Source organism: Octodon degus, unplaced genomic scaffold, assembly GCF_000260255.1.
Source record: "Octodon degus isolate 3935 unplaced genomic scaffold, OctDeg1.0 scaffold00169, whole genome shotgun sequence".
NCBI lineage: Eukaryota > Metazoa > Chordata > Mammalia > Rodentia > Octodontidae > Octodon > Octodon degus.
The window spans coordinates 2597885-2617232 of NW_004524745.1; the positions used below are offsets into that span (position 1 = coordinate 2597885).

General features: G+C 41.9%; 2 protein-coding genes across 2 annotated transcripts in view; one reads left to right on the forward strand and one right to left on the reverse strand.

Annotated features, from left to right (window-relative positions):
- The window catches only part of Cdc23 (cell division cycle 23), a 31361-nt gene extending 23909 nt beyond the window's left edge, over positions 1–7452 (forward strand). The window contains exons 10-16 of the mRNA XM_004643260.2: positions 3279–3432; positions 3555–3674; positions 4429–4504; positions 5013–5074; positions 6193–6271; positions 6392–6511; positions 6714–7452. Of these exons, the coding sequence (XP_004643317.1) occupies positions 3279–3432; positions 3555–3674; positions 4429–4504; positions 5013–5074; positions 6193–6271; positions 6392–6511; positions 6714–6884 (782 nt within the window). The 3' untranslated portion in view covers positions 6885–7452. The remainder of the gene's footprint in view (positions 1–3278; positions 3433–3554; positions 3675–4428; positions 4505–5012; positions 5075–6192; positions 6272–6391; positions 6512–6713) is intronic.
- A 1123-nt stretch (positions 7453–8575) lies between these two features.
- Positions 8576–19103, reverse strand: Kif20a (kinesin family member 20A). Its single transcript, XM_004643259.2, has 19 exons — positions 19000–19103; positions 18450–18635; positions 15845–15934; positions 15624–15743; positions 14852–14990; positions 14546–14733; positions 14332–14461; positions 13979–14173; positions 13778–13889; positions 13033–13101; positions 12721–12864; positions 12413–12578; positions 12142–12306; positions 11876–12015; positions 11690–11792; positions 11190–11388; positions 10874–10965; positions 10563–10700; positions 8576–8907 (listed from the first exon to the last, which is right to left on the reverse strand). Exons 2-19 carry the CDS (start codon positions 18612–18614, stop codon positions 8590–8592), a joined length of 2673 nt encoding a protein of 890 aa, XP_004643316.1. The 5' UTR covers positions 18615–18635; positions 19000–19103; the 3' UTR covers positions 8576–8589.
- Between the last annotated feature and the right edge of the window lie 245 nt (positions 19104–19348).

The following is a 19348-nucleotide window of genomic DNA, read 5'->3' on the forward strand; positions in this document are numbered from 1 at the left end:
TTTAATTTTTAGATTTTGAGTTGGGTCTCGCTAAATTACCCAGGTTGGCTTGAATTTGTAATCCTACTGCATTAGCCTCTGAAGTTAGATCACAGGCCTGTGCTATTGGCTTCACCCTTTCCTCTTTATATTACTTGTGTTAACATGTTTTCATACCATATAAGAACACACACATATAACATGCAAGGTATAATGAACTTTACAATTATAGAATTGGGTTATATACTTAACCCTGCATTTTAGTGTTCTCACTCAACTAGAGTTTGTGTAAATCTGTTGTACAGCTCCAGTCTATTTAAAATAACTTTAGACCCAGGGATATAGCTCAGTGGCACAGTGCGTGCCTGGCAATGTGAGATCCTGAGTTTGATTCATAGTACCAAAAAACCCTACCCTTATTGAAGTAAAATATACATACCATAAAATTCACTGGTTTAAAGTTTACAGTTCAGTGAATTTTGTAAATTTAGAATTTTTAGGGTTTTTTGGGAGATAGGGTCTCAATATGTATTGTAGGCTTTTTCGAACTCTCGATCTTTCTGCCTCAACTTTCGAGTATTACAGGTGTATGCCACCATGCCTGGCAAATTTACAGTTTTTTAACTGTTATCATAATCCTATTCATAATATTCCATCACCTCCAAAAGTTCCTCAGGTCTGCTTGTACTGTTTCCCACCTGGTAATCACTGCTCTGGCTTTTAGCTTTATACTTTTGTTTTTTGAACGCTCATGAAATTACATTTATTTGGATTAAAATACCTTCTTACCTTCCTTTGTATTCTTTTTTTTTTTTTTCCTGCACATTTTTATGTACAAAGTGAGAAGCCGCATTACAAACATGCGATGCAGTTAACTCCGTCAACGCAGATGATGCCGATAACTCTAGGTCCATGAGAAAGTATATAAATATATTACAGGATAATCTATGTAGTAAACATTAGGAAAAACAAGTTTCTTTTTTTTTTTTTGCGGTGCCGAGGATTGAACTCAGGACCTTATGCTTGCCAGGCAAGCGCTTATTCTACTGCGCTATCTCTCCAGCCCAGAATGATTTTTTTTTTTTTTTTTGGCAGCCTCAGAATGCCTTCAGGGAAGGTCTGGTTTGGCCTGAGTATCTGGGAATCGAACCACAGCATCCTGAGCCTAACTCCTTTTTTAAGCAGGCAATTAAAGGACTGAGCTAGGGGCTGGAGAGATGGCTCAGTGGTCTAAAGCACCTACTTGGAACAAGCTTGGCAAAGCACAGGGACCGCGGTTCGATCCCCCAGCACCACATGCCAGCCAGCCCCGCCCCCTGGTGGGCTGAGCTGGCCACACACACACACATACACACAATAAATAAATAAACAAAATGTTCAAAATAAAAAAATTAAAGGACTGAGCTAATGGAGGCACCCTAGCTTTATACTTTTGCCTGTTCTGGGAATTTTGTATAAGTCCAAGTTTGCCATATTTAGTTGTTGTTTGAGACAGGATCACCATGTAGTTCAGATTGGCCTTGAATTTACTATGTAGCCTAGGCTGACTTCAAACTTGTAGCCACTTTCCTTGTCGGCCTCTTAAATGCTAGGAGCATAGTCATCACACCCAGCTCAGCTAGTCTGTTTCTGAAGCTCATCCCTGTTCTTGCATTTCTCAGTAGTTCTTTTTATCCCTGAGTAGTATTCTGTTGTTTGGATATACTATCTTTTTTTTTTTTTTTTTCAATTTAGTTTCACATTTTATTCTTTCCACTTTGAATAGAGAACGAAAGATTACCATTTATTTACACACAGAGTTTTCCTTCTGTGTTGTCTTCAGACAAAATTGTCTTTATTGAGAATAGATCTTGGTAGAAGAATTCAACAAGTGCTGCTGGGTGGCTGTACTACTTTTGTGTACTTCATTTAAGACAGATAGCTCTTTTTTTTTCCTTTAGAATTTCACCATTTATTGAATAAGCAGAAGACTAATACATAATCCGAAGACTAACTTGCAAACTAAAATCCACTTATTTATCTCATATTGCTGTCAGCAATTACACTTGAATGCCAAAGATTTAGTATAGAAAAAAACCAACTCATACATGAACATCTTTTGTCTTAAAAGAAAGACAACACACAAGGGTTGGCAAGATAGCGCAGGGGACTAAGCATTTGCTTTGGCAAGCACAGGGACCAGGCTTCTATCCCCAGTCCAGCATGCACCCCACCAGCCCCACCTTTGGGGGCCCCGTAAGACAGATAACTCTTAGCACTGTGTGGTGATGCATGTCTATAATCTCAGTGCTCAGGAGGTAAAGGTATAAGACTCACTGCAAGTTCAAGTCCAGCCTGGACTACATAATGAGTTCAAGCCAGCCTAAACTTCGCAGTGAGGCACTGTATCAAAAAACAAAACACAGGCTGGGGAAATAGCCTGCCTGGCAAATGTAAGGACCTGAGTTTGGTCCCCAGTACTGAATTCCATGTGGGGGTGGGGGTGATGGTACACAAATGTAATCCCAGATCTGGGAGACTGAGACAGGAGGATCATTATGAGTCCAAGAGTCTGAGCTGTATAGCAAGATCCTGTATCAAATATATCCATACATACCAGCAGGGCACATACCTGTAATCCCACCATTTGGGAGACTGGGGTAGGCAGATCACTGTATTTGTTTGGGGACAGCTCAGGCTACATAGTGAATTCAAGGACCGTCCACACTATGTAGGGAGTTACTGTCTCAAAAAACAAGACATGGGGCCGGGAAGATGGCTCAGTGGAATAAGCACTTTCCTGGCAAGTGCAAGGGCCTGAGTTCAATCCCCGGTTCAGCAAAAAACAAAAACAAAAACAAGACAGATGGCTTTTAGACTATAAGTCTTTGATAGCATCTTAAAATATTTCATTCTTAAGGGGGAAAGCCCAGAACTCTTTTTCTTTCTTTTTTTTTTATTCTTTGGTATGCCTGCTTGGAAACCTTGAAAGAATGTGATTTGAGCACTACCAATCTGAAGCATACTGTAGAACTTTCCTTCCCTATTTCAAGATAATATATATAAATGTTGTACACAGATGAGATTAAATGAAGAAAAATCTTTATTAAAAGCCGGAATGCATGATAAGAGTTAAAAATATTTTTCCCAAGGGAATGATAATATTAGCATTTGAGTACATCTAGTTTGACTTTGATGCCAGAAATTTAGAGAGGATTAGTTATGATTTCACACCTACTTGGTAGAATGCTGTCTAATTTAGCGGATGTTTTTTATCTTTTTAGTTCATTTTTGTTGTTGGTGTTCTATTTTTTTATTAGGTAATTATTATAGTTTACGTTCTCAGCACGAGAAAGCAGCCTTGTATTTCCAGAGAGCCCTGAAGTTGAATCCTCGGTATCTTGGGGCCTGGACGCTCATGGGGCATGAGTACATGGAAATGAAGAACACCTCTGCTGCCATCCAGGCTTATCGGTGAGCATGCAGCTGGCTGGTGAGGTGGGGCACATTGCTGTGATGTCAGGAGCCTCTGATGAGCCTGCAAGAGGCTAACATTGTTTCTGCCCTCTCACCAGTCTGTCTTTTCCATTTCCTAGACATGCTATAGAGGTCAACAAGCGGGACTACAGAGCTTGGTATGGCCTTGGGCAAACCTATGAAATCCTTAAGATGCCATTTTACTGCCTTTATTATTACAGACGGGCCCACCAGCTCCGGTTAGTATGTCACTTGGTAATAGGCTTGGTGTGGGAGAGGGTGATACCATGTTTTTCTTTTATTAGTTTTTGGTTCTGGGTATGAAATCTGGAACCTCATGGCTTCTTTCTCTTCTGGTAGTTACTGTAAATTGCCATGAGTCAGTTTTGACTCCTAGATATGTGAGCTGAAATTTGCTAAGTGGTAGCTAATCACTTTTATTTAGTGTCTTACTGTAGGGGTTAATACTGTAATTAAGAGCACAAAGTAATCTGAAGGATTAGATTTTTTTTTAAATTTATTTATTTATTTATTTGTGTGTGTGTGTGTGTGTGTGTGTGTGTGTGGCCAGCTCAGCCCACCAGGGGGCAGGGTGGGCTGGCATGTGGTGCTGGGGGATTGAACCGTGGTCCCTGTGCTTTGCTGAGCTTGTTCTAAGTAGGTGCTTTAGACCACTGAGCCATCTCACCAGCCCCTGAAGGATTAGATTTAAGATCTGTCTTTGCATAGATTTGAAGTGGCATTGAAAGTGGTGGAGCTAGTTCATCCATGGAAGACTTCGGATAAATGAGCTGAGTGTGGTAGTGGATGCCTGTACAGAGATCAAGACTGAGGCAGGAAGATAGTTGCAAGTTCAAGACTACCCTGGGCTACATAGTGAGTTCAAGGCCAGCCTGAACTACATAATGAAACCCTGTCTCAAAAAGACAAAAGAATAAACAACAAAACTTTAGATAAAGTCTTTTTCTCTGACTACCTATTCTTCTTTCTCAGGCCCAATGATTCTCGTATGCTGGTTGCATTAGGAGAATGTTATGAGAAACTCAATCAACTAGTAGAAGCCAAAAAGGTACCTGAAATTGAGGTCTGGAGAATTTCTGTGGAAATCTGTTTTGATGAAAGTTGGGCTCTATGTGTTCTAACTTTTCCTCTGTTCTGATCTGTATGTATATGTATAGGAAAGTCTGAATAGTTATATGGGTTCACAGGCTAAAAACAAAGGTAGGTTGAGATCATTGGTGGGAATGTCAGTATGTAGTCTAGTCCTAGCAAAATTGGCCAAAGAGGGGCTGGGGAGATGGCTCAGTGGAATAAGCGCTTGCCTGGCAAGCACAGGGGCCTGAGTTCAATTCCCAGTTCCACAAAAAAAAAAAAAAAAAAAAAATTGGCCAAAGAAAAACCCCTTGAATTCTGTAGGTCTGCACTTCTAGAGGGCTTACAGGGCTTTATTGTTTATGCAGTTAATTGTGGTTGATGAGACCATGGTCAAAATAAAATGATGAAAATAAATGACCAATATTATTAGTGAAAATAAATGACCAATTTTTTTTTTTTTTTTTTTTTTTTTTTTCCAACAGTGTTATTGGAGAGCTTACGCCGTGGGAGATGTGGAGAAAATGGCTCTGGTAAAGCTGGCAAAGTGAGTGAAAGGAAGGAAATGCTATTAATATTTCTCTTGGCTTCTTCAGGCTGTTAGGTCCTGTATGCTCTAGAATCACCCATCCTTCCACTTTTAAGCATGGTTGTGGAGATATGGAAAGATGCATGAATGGTGGTCTGGGAATTTAGCCCTCTTAACTCTCTTCAGAGAAGTGCTAGCCTTCATTTTAGGTAAAAGAGTTGAAAAAAGAAATGAATGGGAGAGGAGTATATCGCATTGGTATAATACTCTGGCATTGCAAGGCCCTGGGTTTGATTTCCAGCATTGCCATAAAAAAGAAAGAAAGAAAAAAAATACAGTACCATGTTACTCTACATTGAGTTACAACCCCAGCCCTTTATATTTTATTTTGAAATAGGTTTTGCTCAGTTCAGAGGCAAGCTGCCCTTGAACTTGTTTCTGCAGTCTCCTGAGTAGTTAGGATTACATGTGTGGACCTCCTAGCAAGAGAATAAATTTTTGCGTTTTGTGAAAACTTTTGGTACTGATCTCCTTCAATAAGGGTCAAAAAATTAGTAAATAGAAATAGTTGAGAAATAGCAGGCAAGAAGATTTTTTTTTTTTTTTTTTTTTGAGCTCAAGGATTGAACTCAAGCCCTTGCGCTTACCAGGCATGCGCTTATTCTACTGAGCTATCTCCCCAGCCCCTGGCAAGAAGTTCTTGAATGTAATTTTATTCATGCCACTTCTTTTTTGAATTTGTTTGTTTTTTGATTGGTTGGTTGATTGATTCGAGACAGGGTCTTGCTCTGTGGTTCAGGCTGATAGACCATCACTCTGCCACTGAACTAAATACCCAGCTCCTTATTCTTTATCTTTTTTTTTTGTATCGGAGATTGGACTCAGGATCTGGTGCTTGCCAGGTATGTGATTATGCTGATGAGTTATTTTCCTGGTTCCCAGCTTCTTATTCTAAACACTGACAGGAACCATAACATCTAGTGGCTGCTAATATTCTTTTGATTCCCATTGTATCACTTATGTCAAAATTTGCACTTGTCTAGTTTCAATTCTTTTAGACTTAATGTGCTTTTACTTTTTAATCACTAACTTGCTTTGAGATTTGATTTTTATTTAATGCCCAATTTCTTTTGTAGGCTTCATGAGCAGTTGACTGAATCAGAACAGGCTGCCCAGTGTTACATCAAATATATCCAAGATATCTATTCCTGTGGGGTATGAGGCTTGGTCTTGTTCTTATTGCTCTTATTCTTATAGAGGCCTTATCTTTATTTTTATTATTATTATTTTTTGAGGTCTTACTCTTACTCAGTCATCCCTATTTTCTTTATTTAGGAAATAGTGGAACACTTGGAGGAAAGCACAGCTTTCCGCTACCTGGCCCAGTACTATTTTAAGTGTAAGCTGTGGGATGAAGCTTCAACTTGTGCCCAAAAGTGTTGTGCATTCAATGATGTAAGTAGCACTTTAATGAAGGGTTCAGATTTTAGGCCATAATATATGCTGTTTCCCATGATGTGTAGGTAGGTAGAAGGTGGTTAAGAATGTCAGTGGAAAGCATGTTTTGACCTGTAAAACTCACCTATGATCAGTACCTTAACCTGTGTTTGAGAATTGCCTTGTACGTATTTTTAAACAGCTGCCTGACTTGTTTCAGACTCGAGAAGAAGGAAAGGCCTTGCTTCGGCAAATCCTGCAGCTAAGGAACCAAGGCGAGACTCCAACAACTGAGATGCCTGCTCCCTTTTTCCTTCCTGCCTCACTGTCTGCTAACAACACTCCCACACGCAGAGTGTCTCCACTCAACTTGTCTTCTGTCACTCCATAGTGGGCTACTTTCAAGACAGCACATTGCTACATCCATGTTAAGTCATACCTCCATATAAAGATCAGCCACATCTGTTCTCCCAAGGACCACAGCTCCTCTCATTTGTACAGATGGAAATAGCTCCTTGGGGAAGTTATGACCTTCAGAGGCAGACAGAAGAATACTGGCAGGAGTACACACTGTACTGTGTTTTGCAATTAGAAGCACTTCTATCTCCCGTTTGTTGAGAGTGTGACTATAGATCTTGCCCCCTCCCCGAAACATCTTTTTTCAGCACTTTAGCACAGACTGCTACAGGCACAAGGTTTTAATGCTGCTGGGAATGGGGCAGGAAAGGGAGAGACCTGCCACTCTACCCTCTTGGCAGGAGGGGCACTGAAGCCCTCGAAAGGGGTTAGGGCACTAGCCAGAATTAACTTCTTGAATTTGCTGAGTATGACCCCCATTCTGATGTCAGAGATTAGTTTTAAATGGAGTGGAGTTAATTTATTCTTATTCCATAAGACATTCTTCAAAAGTTTTGAAAAAGTCTCCTAAAAGCTTTCAGATTGGAAGTATTGGGTTGAATAAAAAAGAAAATCAGAAACCCATTCAGCATGAACTGTTGACCTTTTCTGAGGGCAAAGATGGTTTTAGCGTTAGCAGTACTCCTGCCAAAGCAAAGCTAGGAGCCATATTATACACGTCATGTGTATTTGAAAATAACTTTTTTTGTCTGGTACTAGGGATTAAAAAAAAGGGCCTTCACACTGAGCTGCATCTCCACACCTTTAAAAATTTTTTTAAATTCAGAGACATATTGGGTGGTGGCACATGCCTATAATCCCAACACCCTGGGAGGCTAGGGCAGGAGGATCCTTGCAAGTTTGAGACCAGCCTGGGCTACAAAGTGAGCTAAAACCAGCCTGAATTTCATAGCAAGACCCAAGTACTAAAATTTACAAATTTGAGACAGGATCTCTTCCTTAGTTAGCAAATTGCCCAGGCTGGGTGCAAACTTGCAATCGTCTTGCTTCAGCTTCCCACAGTGATAGGATCAGAAATATGCCTGCCATCGAGGCTAGCCATGCTGGTCTGTTGACGTAAGTGGTTTTTCCCACTTGTCTCCAAAAGAATGTTTTTTTCAGTCTTAAATGTCTAGCCAAGGTAAAAAGAATCATTCTTGTGGTGCTCTTAGGGGTTTCAGGCCTTTACATCCATCTTCAGTAGCAGATAATGCTTTGAGTCTGCTGTACTGTATAATTTTTACAGTACAAGGTATGGGTCCCTCTGAGCTTAGAATTTAACCTCTTGGCCTCAGAACATTTTTATGACACTTCATGTTAAGAAAAATGTAGGTCATCTAATACTACTTGAATTCATTGTTATTAAGCCTTCTTGGGCAGACACTCTTCTAAATTCCACTGCTATTTCTGTAAAGGGTTCCCATGGGCCAAAATGGTATTTCAATTTTTCTACCCTTTGTTATGGTCTGTCTATTTTTTTAAGATTTGGAACTCAAATAAATGTGAACAATATTTATTTAATATAACTTGTGTACATAGATATGAATGAAAAAATATGAGATTATACAGGTGATTATAATACAAAAGGGGAAAAATAATAACTAGTATGCAAGTATTTCATACTGGATAGAGTTCAGGTATATAGTAAAGCTTAATGGATTTAGTTATTAAGCTGAGCAGCTGGAACTCCTTGGCCACAATTAGTATTTTTTGCTGAAAGGTCCTGATTTGAGTAAAGGAGACCTCCGTGAGCGCAAGATTCGGGTATAAGGGCTGCAGTCTGTTGAACTTTGACAGGTGGGTGTTCGAGGAAGTAAGTTTCGAAGGAATGGTTTCTTCCCTGGGGGTTGCTGGTTTGGTTGCTGGTTTTCCTGGTTGGTACCCAGGCGTTTTTTGGCAGAAGACTGGCTTTGGAGCTTCAACACTGTATGATACTGTTCAGCGATGCATGCTGCTTTCTTCCGAAGGTCCAGTTTCACTAACATCATGTTATTCTGCAGCTCAGCCAGGGTCTGGTCCTAGGATACATCAGTAAGGTTAAACAAAACACATTTTTAGAGAAACAGGGAAAATTAATGTGTCCCATCATCTTCTTTTTTTTTGGCGGAACCGGGGATTGAACTCAGGTCCTTGTGCTTGCCAGGGAAGCACTTATGCCACTGAGCCATCTCTGCAGCCTCTCCCATCTTCTTCAGAGATTAGCTCCTTATGAAAAGCGCTCTTAACAGAAGGTATATTTCCTTTGAGACCCAAACATAAGCAGTACTAAATAGGACAGTTTCTAATATATAACCTAGCATGGGGTTTAGTAAGTTCATTTAGCTTCCAAGAACCTTAGTCCCTACATATCAATGCTATGATTACTGATTTATATATTTTTCATTCTTTTTTTTTTTTTTTTTTTTTTTTCCAGCACCAGGGATTGAACTCAGGACCCTGCACTTGCCAGGCAGGTGCTTATTCTACTGAGCTATCACCCCAGCCCTATTTTTCATTCTTCTTATCTTATTACAGAACTAGGGATCAAACCCAGGGGCAATCTAATAATAAGCTTTTTACTTGAGGGTTCTTGCCAAGTTTTCTAGGCTTGCTTTGAACTTGTTTTCTCACTAAGTGTTCACCCTGCCTCAGCCTCCCCCAAATGCATTTTTTGCTTTTAATACATCTGAAACTAGTATCCATCTTAATCAGAAAAGGCTTAGCTTAGGCTTAGCATGGAGGAAGTCATAGTTTTGATCCCCAGCACCACAAAAAGGAAAGGGAAAAAAAAGAAAAGGCTGGATATGGTAGCTCATGCATGTCCTCTCAGCACTCTTGAGAGACTAAGACAATAGGGTCAGAAGTTTAAGCCCAGGCAGTGCAACCCTGTCTCAAAATATAAAATAAAGGGGCTGGGGAGATGGCTCAGTAGAATAAGCGCTTCCCTGGCAAGTGCAAGGGCCTGAGTTCAATCCCCAGTTCTGCAAAAAAAAAGGATGGCGAGTAGCTCAGGGTTCAGTCCCTTTTGCATAGTAACTTAAAAGAAGGGGGAATGCCATGTCTTGTTAGTACTTTCTTAATAGTACATAAAATGTCAGCATTAGGCTAGGGAGATAGCTCAGTGGTCTAAATACCTGTCTGGCAAGCACAAGGACCTGTCTGACCTGTAGTACCACATGCTACCCCAAAACCAGGTTTGGTGGTGCACACCTATAATCCCAGTACTGGGGAGCTGAGACAGGAGGATTACTATGAGTATGAACTACATAATGAGACCCTGTACCAAATAAAATTAAAAGATGTTTTAAGTGTCAGATGAACTATGATAGTATCTTACCTCTCAATTGTTATAACAGAGCAAGTGCCTACAAATTACTTAGCAATGGTACCTAGTACTTAATAAGTACTTAACAATTAAATTATTTTATAAGAAACTCCTCCCAGAAAAGTTCAGCCTCAACTTTTTTTTATTTATGTGTGTGTGGCCAGCTCAGTCCACCAGGGGGCGGGGCTGGCTGGCATGTGGTGCTGGGGGATTGAACCACGGACCCTCTGCTTTGCTAAGCTTGTTCTAAGTAGGTGCTTTAGACCACTGAGCCATCTCACCAGCCCAGCCTCAACTCTTTACCTTCTGCTCATTTGCCTTTTATATAGAGTCTAGTAGGAGAGGAGGGGTTATGTAGGATGCCCTCACCTGTTTGATTAAGATGTCATCACAAGTAGTCAAAGCCTGACGAAGTTTTCCTGCCCCAGTGCTGTGGCAACAGGCCCTTTCTGCTGATTGAAGAGACTCTCCGAGTTTCTGAAGTTCTGCCCGAAGCAGCCTTACATTCTGAAAAAGGAACAGGAATCAGATCTGGCCAAGATCAAGCAGGGTAATGGTTGGGAGGGTTGGGGAACCTTTTCGAAAAGTATAGCAAAATTAGAAAAGCTAATCATTCCAGTGCTAAAGAGCTTTGGATAACAACTGCTTTAGGCAAGAACTTCCCTAACAAAGTCAGTTACCTTCTGGCCCTCTTCTAACTTCTTGTCCACATCAGAGGTGAATGGCTTGGCTGAAGGAGGTGGTTCTAACATTTTCTGATACTTCCGTAGCTCTGAGGGAAGGAAACATGAGTTTTCTAGCTTTGGTCTTACCTACTGAGTTAACAGTAGTTCATAGCAAATACAAAATGTAAGGCTATGTACACTATACAGTGAATAGTCAGAGGTAGTTGGTAGGAGTTGAGGGAAGTACACTGGGCTGATAGTCAGTACACCATGTCTGACCATCAGCTCCTCCTTGGACCACTGTCATGCTTCCTGCCTTCTCAGTCCTCACCTTCAGTGGTGGAGGATAGCTCTGCTTTGCATTGTTCTAGTTTATCTTTAACGTCCTGGAGCTGCTGAGTGGAGGCAGAAGTTGCCAACCTTTGTGACCGCCGCAGAGACGTTTCAGACCCTGACTGTTGATAGGGCACAGACTGCTGTCTGGCTTCCTGCAAGAGAGCTTTTAGCTCTTCAATCTTTTCATCCTGTTCCTAAGAGGGAAGCAGAGAACAACAATTCTGTCCAGGGTCAGAGAAATAATGTAGGAACAGACATTTGAAACAAATGAACAAAACCCTTGCTGACAAAATTAAAAGCCCTGCTGGTTAGCACTTACACTGTTTTCTAGTCAACTAAACCCTTAATTCACCAAACAGATACTGAACACCTAAAAGGGATAGACACAAGTGAGTTATAAACTGCTCTTGCTAGCATTTATAAGATCTGTTCACCTCAAGTAATCTACTGATGGAAATCTGAACAGCTGGTTGGGGCTGGTTCCAGGCAACTCACCTGAATCTCGTCTTGGTAAAAACTTGTCAGAGACTCCTTGAGAATCTTTAGCTTTTCTTCATACATTTCCTCCAATAGTTCCTTTTGGGTGTCCAAATGTTCGCTTTCACAAAGAGAGGAAGGAAGTGAAGATTATGAGGTATAAACTTCAGGGACAAATCTTGAGATACAACTCCGACCCAGTACCTGCACCACTGCTCTCGTCGCTGCATCTGCTCCACCATCTCATTGCAAATTTCATCCCGGAGCTGCATCTCCAGCTGCACCTTTTCCTGTCGTTCTTTAAAAAGCAATGTTTTCATGGCTTCCACTACCTGTAGGAGCTCCTAGGAGGAACATATGTGTCAGGTTAGCATATGCCCATGCCCCCAAAAGGCCAAGACTATTTGGAACATAGCATAGGAAATGTGTAGCCACTTTAGCTACTGCCCAAAACTTTCTTGTATTTTTACCTCCTTGGTATAAAGGGAAATGTCAACTTCATTTTCAGTCTGGTCATCCAGGCCTGGATCTGTCTTACTCCCTTTCTGTATACCAGGGGAAGCCTGAAGACTGTGTTCTCTGATGAATGAATGCAGCGATGAGAATCCCACTTGCACAGGTGGGGCATGTACAAGCTAAAGGATGAAAAAAACCTTTTGACTCCTTGAGTTAAGTAACAGCTTTCTGGAGCAAATTTACCAGCCCAAAGTAGGCAAAACCATTTCAACTACAGCTTCTCACCTGACTGGCAATAGCAGAAAACTTGGCCACATGAAGAGTTTCATCATAGGTTGAGGCACATGGATTCACATTGACAATCATGCAGGAGCGGCCTCGGCCTGTGAAGAAGCCTTGGAACACTCGAGTCAACTTGCTGTCTCGGAAGGGAACCAAGTTCTGCTTTGCTCTGGCAGAGAATTGGAGATAAGCTGTGAGCAGAGCTTTAGCCCTTGGGTATCCTGGCACCATCTCAAGAGGTAACCAGGAAGACTTAACAAATTGCAGATCCCCAGGCCATCCCAGCCCACAGCTTACAGTCAGAAGCTCACCGGCTCTGCTGGTTTTGGCGAAGGGCAGCAATACATCGGCCCAGGGTATGCAGAGAAGTGTTAATGTTTCCTGCTTCCTTCAGCCGTTCACCACTCTTTTGATCTTTGCAGCGCTCTGAGCCAGCCAGATCACAGAGTGACAGTCTAGAAGAATGCACAGGATCTGACATAAAAGCCTCATAGGAGCTTCATCTAGCCCACCTTAAAGAGTTCTGCAGAGCATCTGCAACTAGTTCCTCTGAGGGCCTCCCCTCTGCTCCCAGAACTAAGTGACCAAGGTCAGATTTCAGATTTCTAAATGCAAAAACTTACTCGCTAATCTTGGGGACTATATCCCCTTCGCCCTGAAGGTGCAGAATCCGAATTGAGAAGATGCTGTGGCTAAAAGTTAAAAAGGAAAAGTGATTGCATGCATTCAAGATGAACTGAAGGACTAATGTTTCTTTTTTGTTTTTGTTTTTTGGTGTTTGTTTTTTAATCAGATTTTATTGGTACATTTTAGATATATATAATAGTCACACTCATCATAGGGAATTTGTTCCTGTACATCATATAACTTGATTCTTGTTCCCCATTTATAAAAATCTTGTTTCCATTCTTTCCTTTTCTTTTTTTCCCTTTTCCTCTACTCCTTCCCTTGTTACTCTTCCTATTTGAACATGTTCTTCCTTTTATTTTTTAAATGTATTTAAAAAAGGTCTCATTACATAGATCAGACTCATAGTAGATCCTCCTGTTCTCAGCCTCCTGAGCACTAGGATTACAGGGGCACGCCACCATACCCAGTCTCAGTCATGTCTCAGTGCACCCCAGGGGCGAGGCCGACACAGCATGCTGGGGATCAAACCCCAGTCCCTGCATCTACCTAAGCAGGCGCTTTAATCTGCTGAGCTATCTGGCCAGCCCTCCTATTTCATAATACCTATTATATATTATGGTCCTTAATTACACTTTTGGTTTTTCATACCAAAAAAACAGTGGTATTATTTACACATGTATGTTTGATTAAGGACTAATGTTTCTTAAGCATCATAATCGGTTTATCCTCACAACTCACCTACGACTAGAGTTCTGGTTCAGGTGGGTGCTGGCAAAGCTCTGGTTCTTACGACCCACTTTCAGCAGTTTCCAAGCTTCCTCAGCATCTTGAACATGAATCCAATTGAGATCTGGGACGAAAAGATGAAGCATGAGATGGTAATGCCAGACTCCTTAGTCACTCTAGAGGATTTCCCCTTTCTCTTCCACATTCACACACCTTTCACATAGGGATTGCCATTTTGATCCTCACACAGACGTAGGGTCTGTCTCTTCCGATGCTGGCTAGGTGGTTCTAACAGGTCATAGAGTAGTTCATTGTATATCTCAAAGAAGGAGATCCAGATGGAGAAGCGCATGTCTGATGGGACACTTACTGGAGCAGTGTCTGGCTGTGCCCATTGGTGACTCGTTTCTGAGGAAAAAGCCAAAGTACCCTTCATCAACCCTAGGGCAAGCCATCTTCGCTGCTGGCCTGCAGGTTGCAACTTCTGGTTCTTCCCCCCAGGAGATGTTTAGAGTAAGGAGAAGGTTTCAACTGTTAATTGGCATGGAGCCCAGTCCTGTACATACCCTCCAGCTGGCTACTGCTGGTAAACTGTGTGGTGGAAGAGAACCCAGCAATGCCACTGTCAAAGCTGGTGCTTGACCCCATCCGATTTTCAATGTAGACACTCCTCTTCAAGGAGGTAGACAGCTCCTCCTGGAGGGACACAGGGAGAACATAAGCACAAACTCCCTTAGATTTGTATTCTCTATCCCTGTCTTCATGAATTCCAATATGTACCTCTTGGAAGGTTCCATTTAGCAGAGATAGCTTCTTCATTTCCTCTTGTCGAATCTGCTTGCTGTCTAGCCAGACCACCTCATTGGAAAGCAAGGGCTTCAGATCAGCTGTTGGGTGAAGCTGGCCTCGGAGGCTGTTAAAAATCAGAGCCAGGGACCGGGGCAGGATTCCTCCATCCTTGGTGGTACCTGGAGGGATATGAGAGATAGATAGCTAACCAAAGTACATTTCTCCCTTAACTAAGAGCGTCAAAAGGTAAGGATCATTACAGGCCAATCAGCAATCCCATGAAGCCTTACTACTCACCTTGAATTGTATGGGTTTTCCCTGAGTTGGTGACTCCATATGTATAGATGAGCCAGTTCTGTCCTTTAAGCACATCTTTTACCATCTCCTTCACAGTCAGATTGAAGAAGGATGCCTGTCCCACTTCTGGCCCAAAGATCTAGAAACAGAACCAGTTTCTGAGTTTTACCTTACACCTGTCTCCTGTGCAAAGCCAGCAGACATACCCTGGGTGTTGGATGCCATGCAAATGGCTACTTCCTGACTTGCTTCCAGCTGTACTCTCTTGCTAGTTCATCTTTCATCCAAATTACATATGTAAGAAGTGCTACGTATTAAGCCTGATGCTACATACCCAAGGGGGCAGTATAATGATCACAAGCCCAGGCTTTAAGGATGGATCTAGAGCCCAGGCTTGTCTACCACTGACTGACCCAATGGCTCCTACAATGTTCACTGAATCTCAGTATCCTTGACAGGAAAATAGGAATGATAGTGATAATAACAATAGAATTATTGGGAATTAATGCATACAAAATAACTGTACATTGACTAATATATAAGGAATATATATATATATATATCTCGAACATGAATCCAATTGAGATCTGGGACCAAAAGACAAAGTATGAGATGGTAATACCAGACTCCCTAGTCACTCTGTCACAGATTGAGCAGGAGGAAATGAAGATGCTCTCTCTGCCAAATGGAACCTTCCAAGAGGTAGGTACATATTGGAAATAAAGTTGTCCCCACATGTTGGTCCCTTGTTCACAGACAAGTTCCTCCATACCTGAGAAAAAGTGAACTTATGGGTGGCTTGGCCAATGCCCCGTTCATTGCTCTTCTGGGCAAATGAGTCTTTAGGTGCTTGTAGAACAAGAGTCTCCATATTCTCAATACAGACACAACCCTGGAAGAGGAAAAATATAGTAATTGTAGAAGAAAGCATTCCTAGGCAATAATCTCTTCTGTACTCTATTCTCCTTAAATCCTCCCTCCTCAAACATTCACCTGATCCTCATGTCGGTCCAGTTCTGAAGGTAACAAGGGCCTGACCCTCAGGTACACTTTTACCTTCTCTGTACTGTTCTCACAAGGAACCTATGGCAGAATTCCAGCAAAGAAATAAAAATTAATCTCATAGCAGTTACCTCTGAACAAATGTAAACAGCACAAACCTTAGGGAATTATGTGGACACTATCCCATTCCTCTAATATCTCTGTGCAGCTACTCTTTGGTTTTTTGAACTCATTGTGTAACCATTTGCAGTGATCCTCTTGCCTCAGCCTTCCAAATGCTGGGATTACAGTATGTGTCCAGTGGTTCCATAATCATTCTAACCCACAGTAGTCTAACTCCTTTGTTACCTTTCCCAGTCTCATCAGTATCCTGCCACACTGATTATCTGATTGACTTGTATGAAAAGTAATCTCTTGACATTTAAGTACAGTAGTTAAGCAGCTTAGAGACAGACACATCTGAATGAGTCCCAAATCATCATTTAATAACCAAGATTTTTGTTTTTTTGTTTTTTTTTTTTTTTGAGACAGGGTCTTGCTATGTAATTCAAGCTGGCCTTGAACTTATAGCAGTCCTGCCTTAGTCTCCCAAGTGCTGGGGTTATGACATTATGTCCAGCTTAACTTTGAGAACTTGAATAACTACTCCTATATTCTTTGCTTCAGTTTCTTCATCTGTAGAGTGAGATTAGCAAACCATCCACCTAATTCATTCAACAGTTATTTAGAGAATATCTACTATGGCCCAGAAACTTTAATTGGACTTATGTTCAAGATACTTAAGGGGCTGGGGAGATGGCTCAGTAGAAAAAGCACTTGCCTGGCAAGCACAAGGGCCCAGTTCAATCCCTGGTTCCACCAAAAAGAAAAAAAGATACTGAGGAAGCTTAGGAATTCCTGAAAGTGGCTTGTAAGAACCAGAGCTTTGTCAGGTTCATAGTGAGGAACATTATTTATTTATTTATTTATTTATTTATTTATTTATTTATTTTTTGCAGAATCGGGGGTTGAACTCAGGCCCTTGTGCTTGCCAGGCAAGCATTTCTACTGAGCCATCTCCCCAGCCCCCTATAGTGAGGAACATTACTAAAAATTCTGCTCTTGTGGAAATTTATAGAGAAATCCTTACTGTTTTGTTTTTTTGAGACAGGGTCTAACTATACAGTTCAGGCTGGCCTTGAACTATGTAGCCTAGGCTGGGCTTGAACTTGAAATTTCCCTACTTCAGCCTCCTTCACAGAAGAAGAGATTATAGGTTACCACACCCAACTAAAACTCTTATATTCCCCGAGAAACTGTGAAAGAGGAAAAAAATATGACGATGTATGTTAATGTTTAGCATACAGCCAAATACAGGACCATTTTTCCCCTCAGAGGACACTTGTCATGAGTGGGAAGATATTGTTGACATCTAGTGGGTAAAGGTCAGAAATGGTGCTAAATTCTCCCTTTCCTCCTCTAGTACATACTAGGAATCAAACCCACAGCCTTCATGTTGAGCTACATCCATAAGCTGTTTTAAAATTTTCTAATTTTGAAACAGAGTCTCACTAAGTCACTAAATTGCCCAGGGTGGGCTAAAATTTACAATCTTCCTGCCTTCCTGGGTGTTAGGATTACTGGCATGTGCAACCACACCCAGCCTGTGCTAATCTTAGAATGCACAGGACATGTTCCTTCAACAAAGAATTTGGTCCCAAATATCAATAATAGCGGGGGACAGGCCAAATAGCTCAGCTGATTAAAGCGCCTACAAGCAGGCGCAGGGGGCAGGGGAGGGGGTTCAATCCCCAGGGCTGCCCTGCCTGCCAGCCCACCTGCTGGGGTGCACACGAGATGGCAATTGAAGCTGGATGTGGTGGCACATGCATGTAATCCCAGCTCTTGGGAGGCTGTAAAACAGGCAGATCACTATGAGTCCAATCTAATAGTGAGACCCTGAACACCCTGTAGACCCTTCCCTAAAATACAAGAAACTCACAAATAAATAATAATACTGTCTCACAGAAAGGAAGCTATGCTTCCCATTATTAAAACCTAAATACTCTTTACATATACTTGTAAGATCCTGTGCAAATTATTGCTTTTGTGTATAGTGCTGAGGTTTAAACTCAGGGTCTCAGACATGTTAAGCACATGTTCTACCACTGAGCTACATCCTTCAGCCTTATACAAACTATTTAATATAACTGAGCTTCATAGCGGAGAGATACAATTACCCTTTTCTTAGAGAATACCTGAGTATGCACATGAAATTTTCATTCTTTTTCTCTTGTCTTTTTTTTTTTTTTGAGATAGAAGTTCAGGCTGGCCTTGAGCTCACTTTGTTGCTCAGGCTTATTTCGAACTTACAATGATCCTGCTGCCTCACCTCAGCCTCTCAAATGCTGGGATGGTTACAGGCGTGTGCCACCACGCCCAATTTCATTATTTCATTAATGGAAATAATATTCTTATGGGTACACAAGTCTACATTTTGTACTGTATGTTATGCCTTTAATTTTTAACTGATCTCCAGGATTACTGGTCTTGAATTTTGTACCCCGCATAGAGAGCTATCACTTTCTGACTTCAAGCCACTCCCCAGCCCCTTTACCTGTTGCCTGTCCTCCAGGGAGGTGAAGATGTCAGAGGAGTCTGAGAGCAGCTCTTTGTGCATCCCAGACCGCAGATCTGCGGCTGTGGATTCAAACATGGGCGAGACAACAACATCCTCATCAGAGAGCAAGCCCGCAGGTGGAGAAAGGATCCCTCGAGACATGACAGCTGCTGCGTCTTACCTCTAAAAGGAGATAAGAGTAGGTAAGCGAAAGACATTAATAGACAAAATGAGCTGTAAGTTATAGGTAAGAAACAATGCCCTGGGCCTGGGATACCCGGGCTCCTGTCGAAATTGCCCCTTCGTTCCTTCTGATTATGGGCAAAGAGGAGGATGAGAAGAGCGTCTGAGGCCGGTTTCTGAAGGCAAAAAGGACTCGAGAAATCCAGGTCCAAATACAAGTCACGCTCCAGGTAGGGTGCCTCATCTACCAGTGTGGTGAAGTCGGTGTCAGGATCCCTAGGTCTCTTTCCAACCTCAACCTAAAGCTCACAAGACAACGCAGCTATGAAGAAAGTCTCATTCCGCGCGGGCCAAAGTTCGTTACCTGGGTTCAGTTCAGTCCAGCCTCACACACCCAGACAAGAGAGACTTGCAGCCTCTCTGGTACCAGCTTACACCCCGCGGAAGAGCCAGCACCTTTACTGCAAGAAAACGCAGCTCCGCCCACGAGGTGCAGCTTTGTTCCTGATACCACGTTTTAAACTACGCTCTGAGTTTCTTCGGCCAATCAGAAAGCGAACCCTTCAGTTACCAATCAGCGTAAGGAAAGGGGGCGGAGAAACTGGAAGACCGTTAGTTTCAGTTTGCCCTCTGACCTTTAACGTGTGTCTGCAATATCTAATGTCGCGAGTTTGGCTTGCTTTGCTCAGGATTCTTTCCACCTCTTTTCCTTG

Excerpts from the sequence above, each read along its gene's own strand:
- Kif20a (XM_004643259.2), bottom strand. The coding sequence starts at position 18,614 with ATGTCTCGAGGGATCCTTTCTCCACCTGCGGGCTTGCTCTCTGATGAG. Across the intron at positions 12,579-12,720 it reads CGCCAAAACCAGCAGAGCCG|AGCAAAGCAGAACTTGGTTC; the intron begins GTGAGCTTCTGA and ends ATTCTCTGCCAG. Across the intron at positions 8,908-10,562 it reads ATGACATCTTAATCAAACAG|GACCAGACCCTGGCTGAGCT; the intron begins GTGAGGGCATCC and ends GATGTATCCTAG.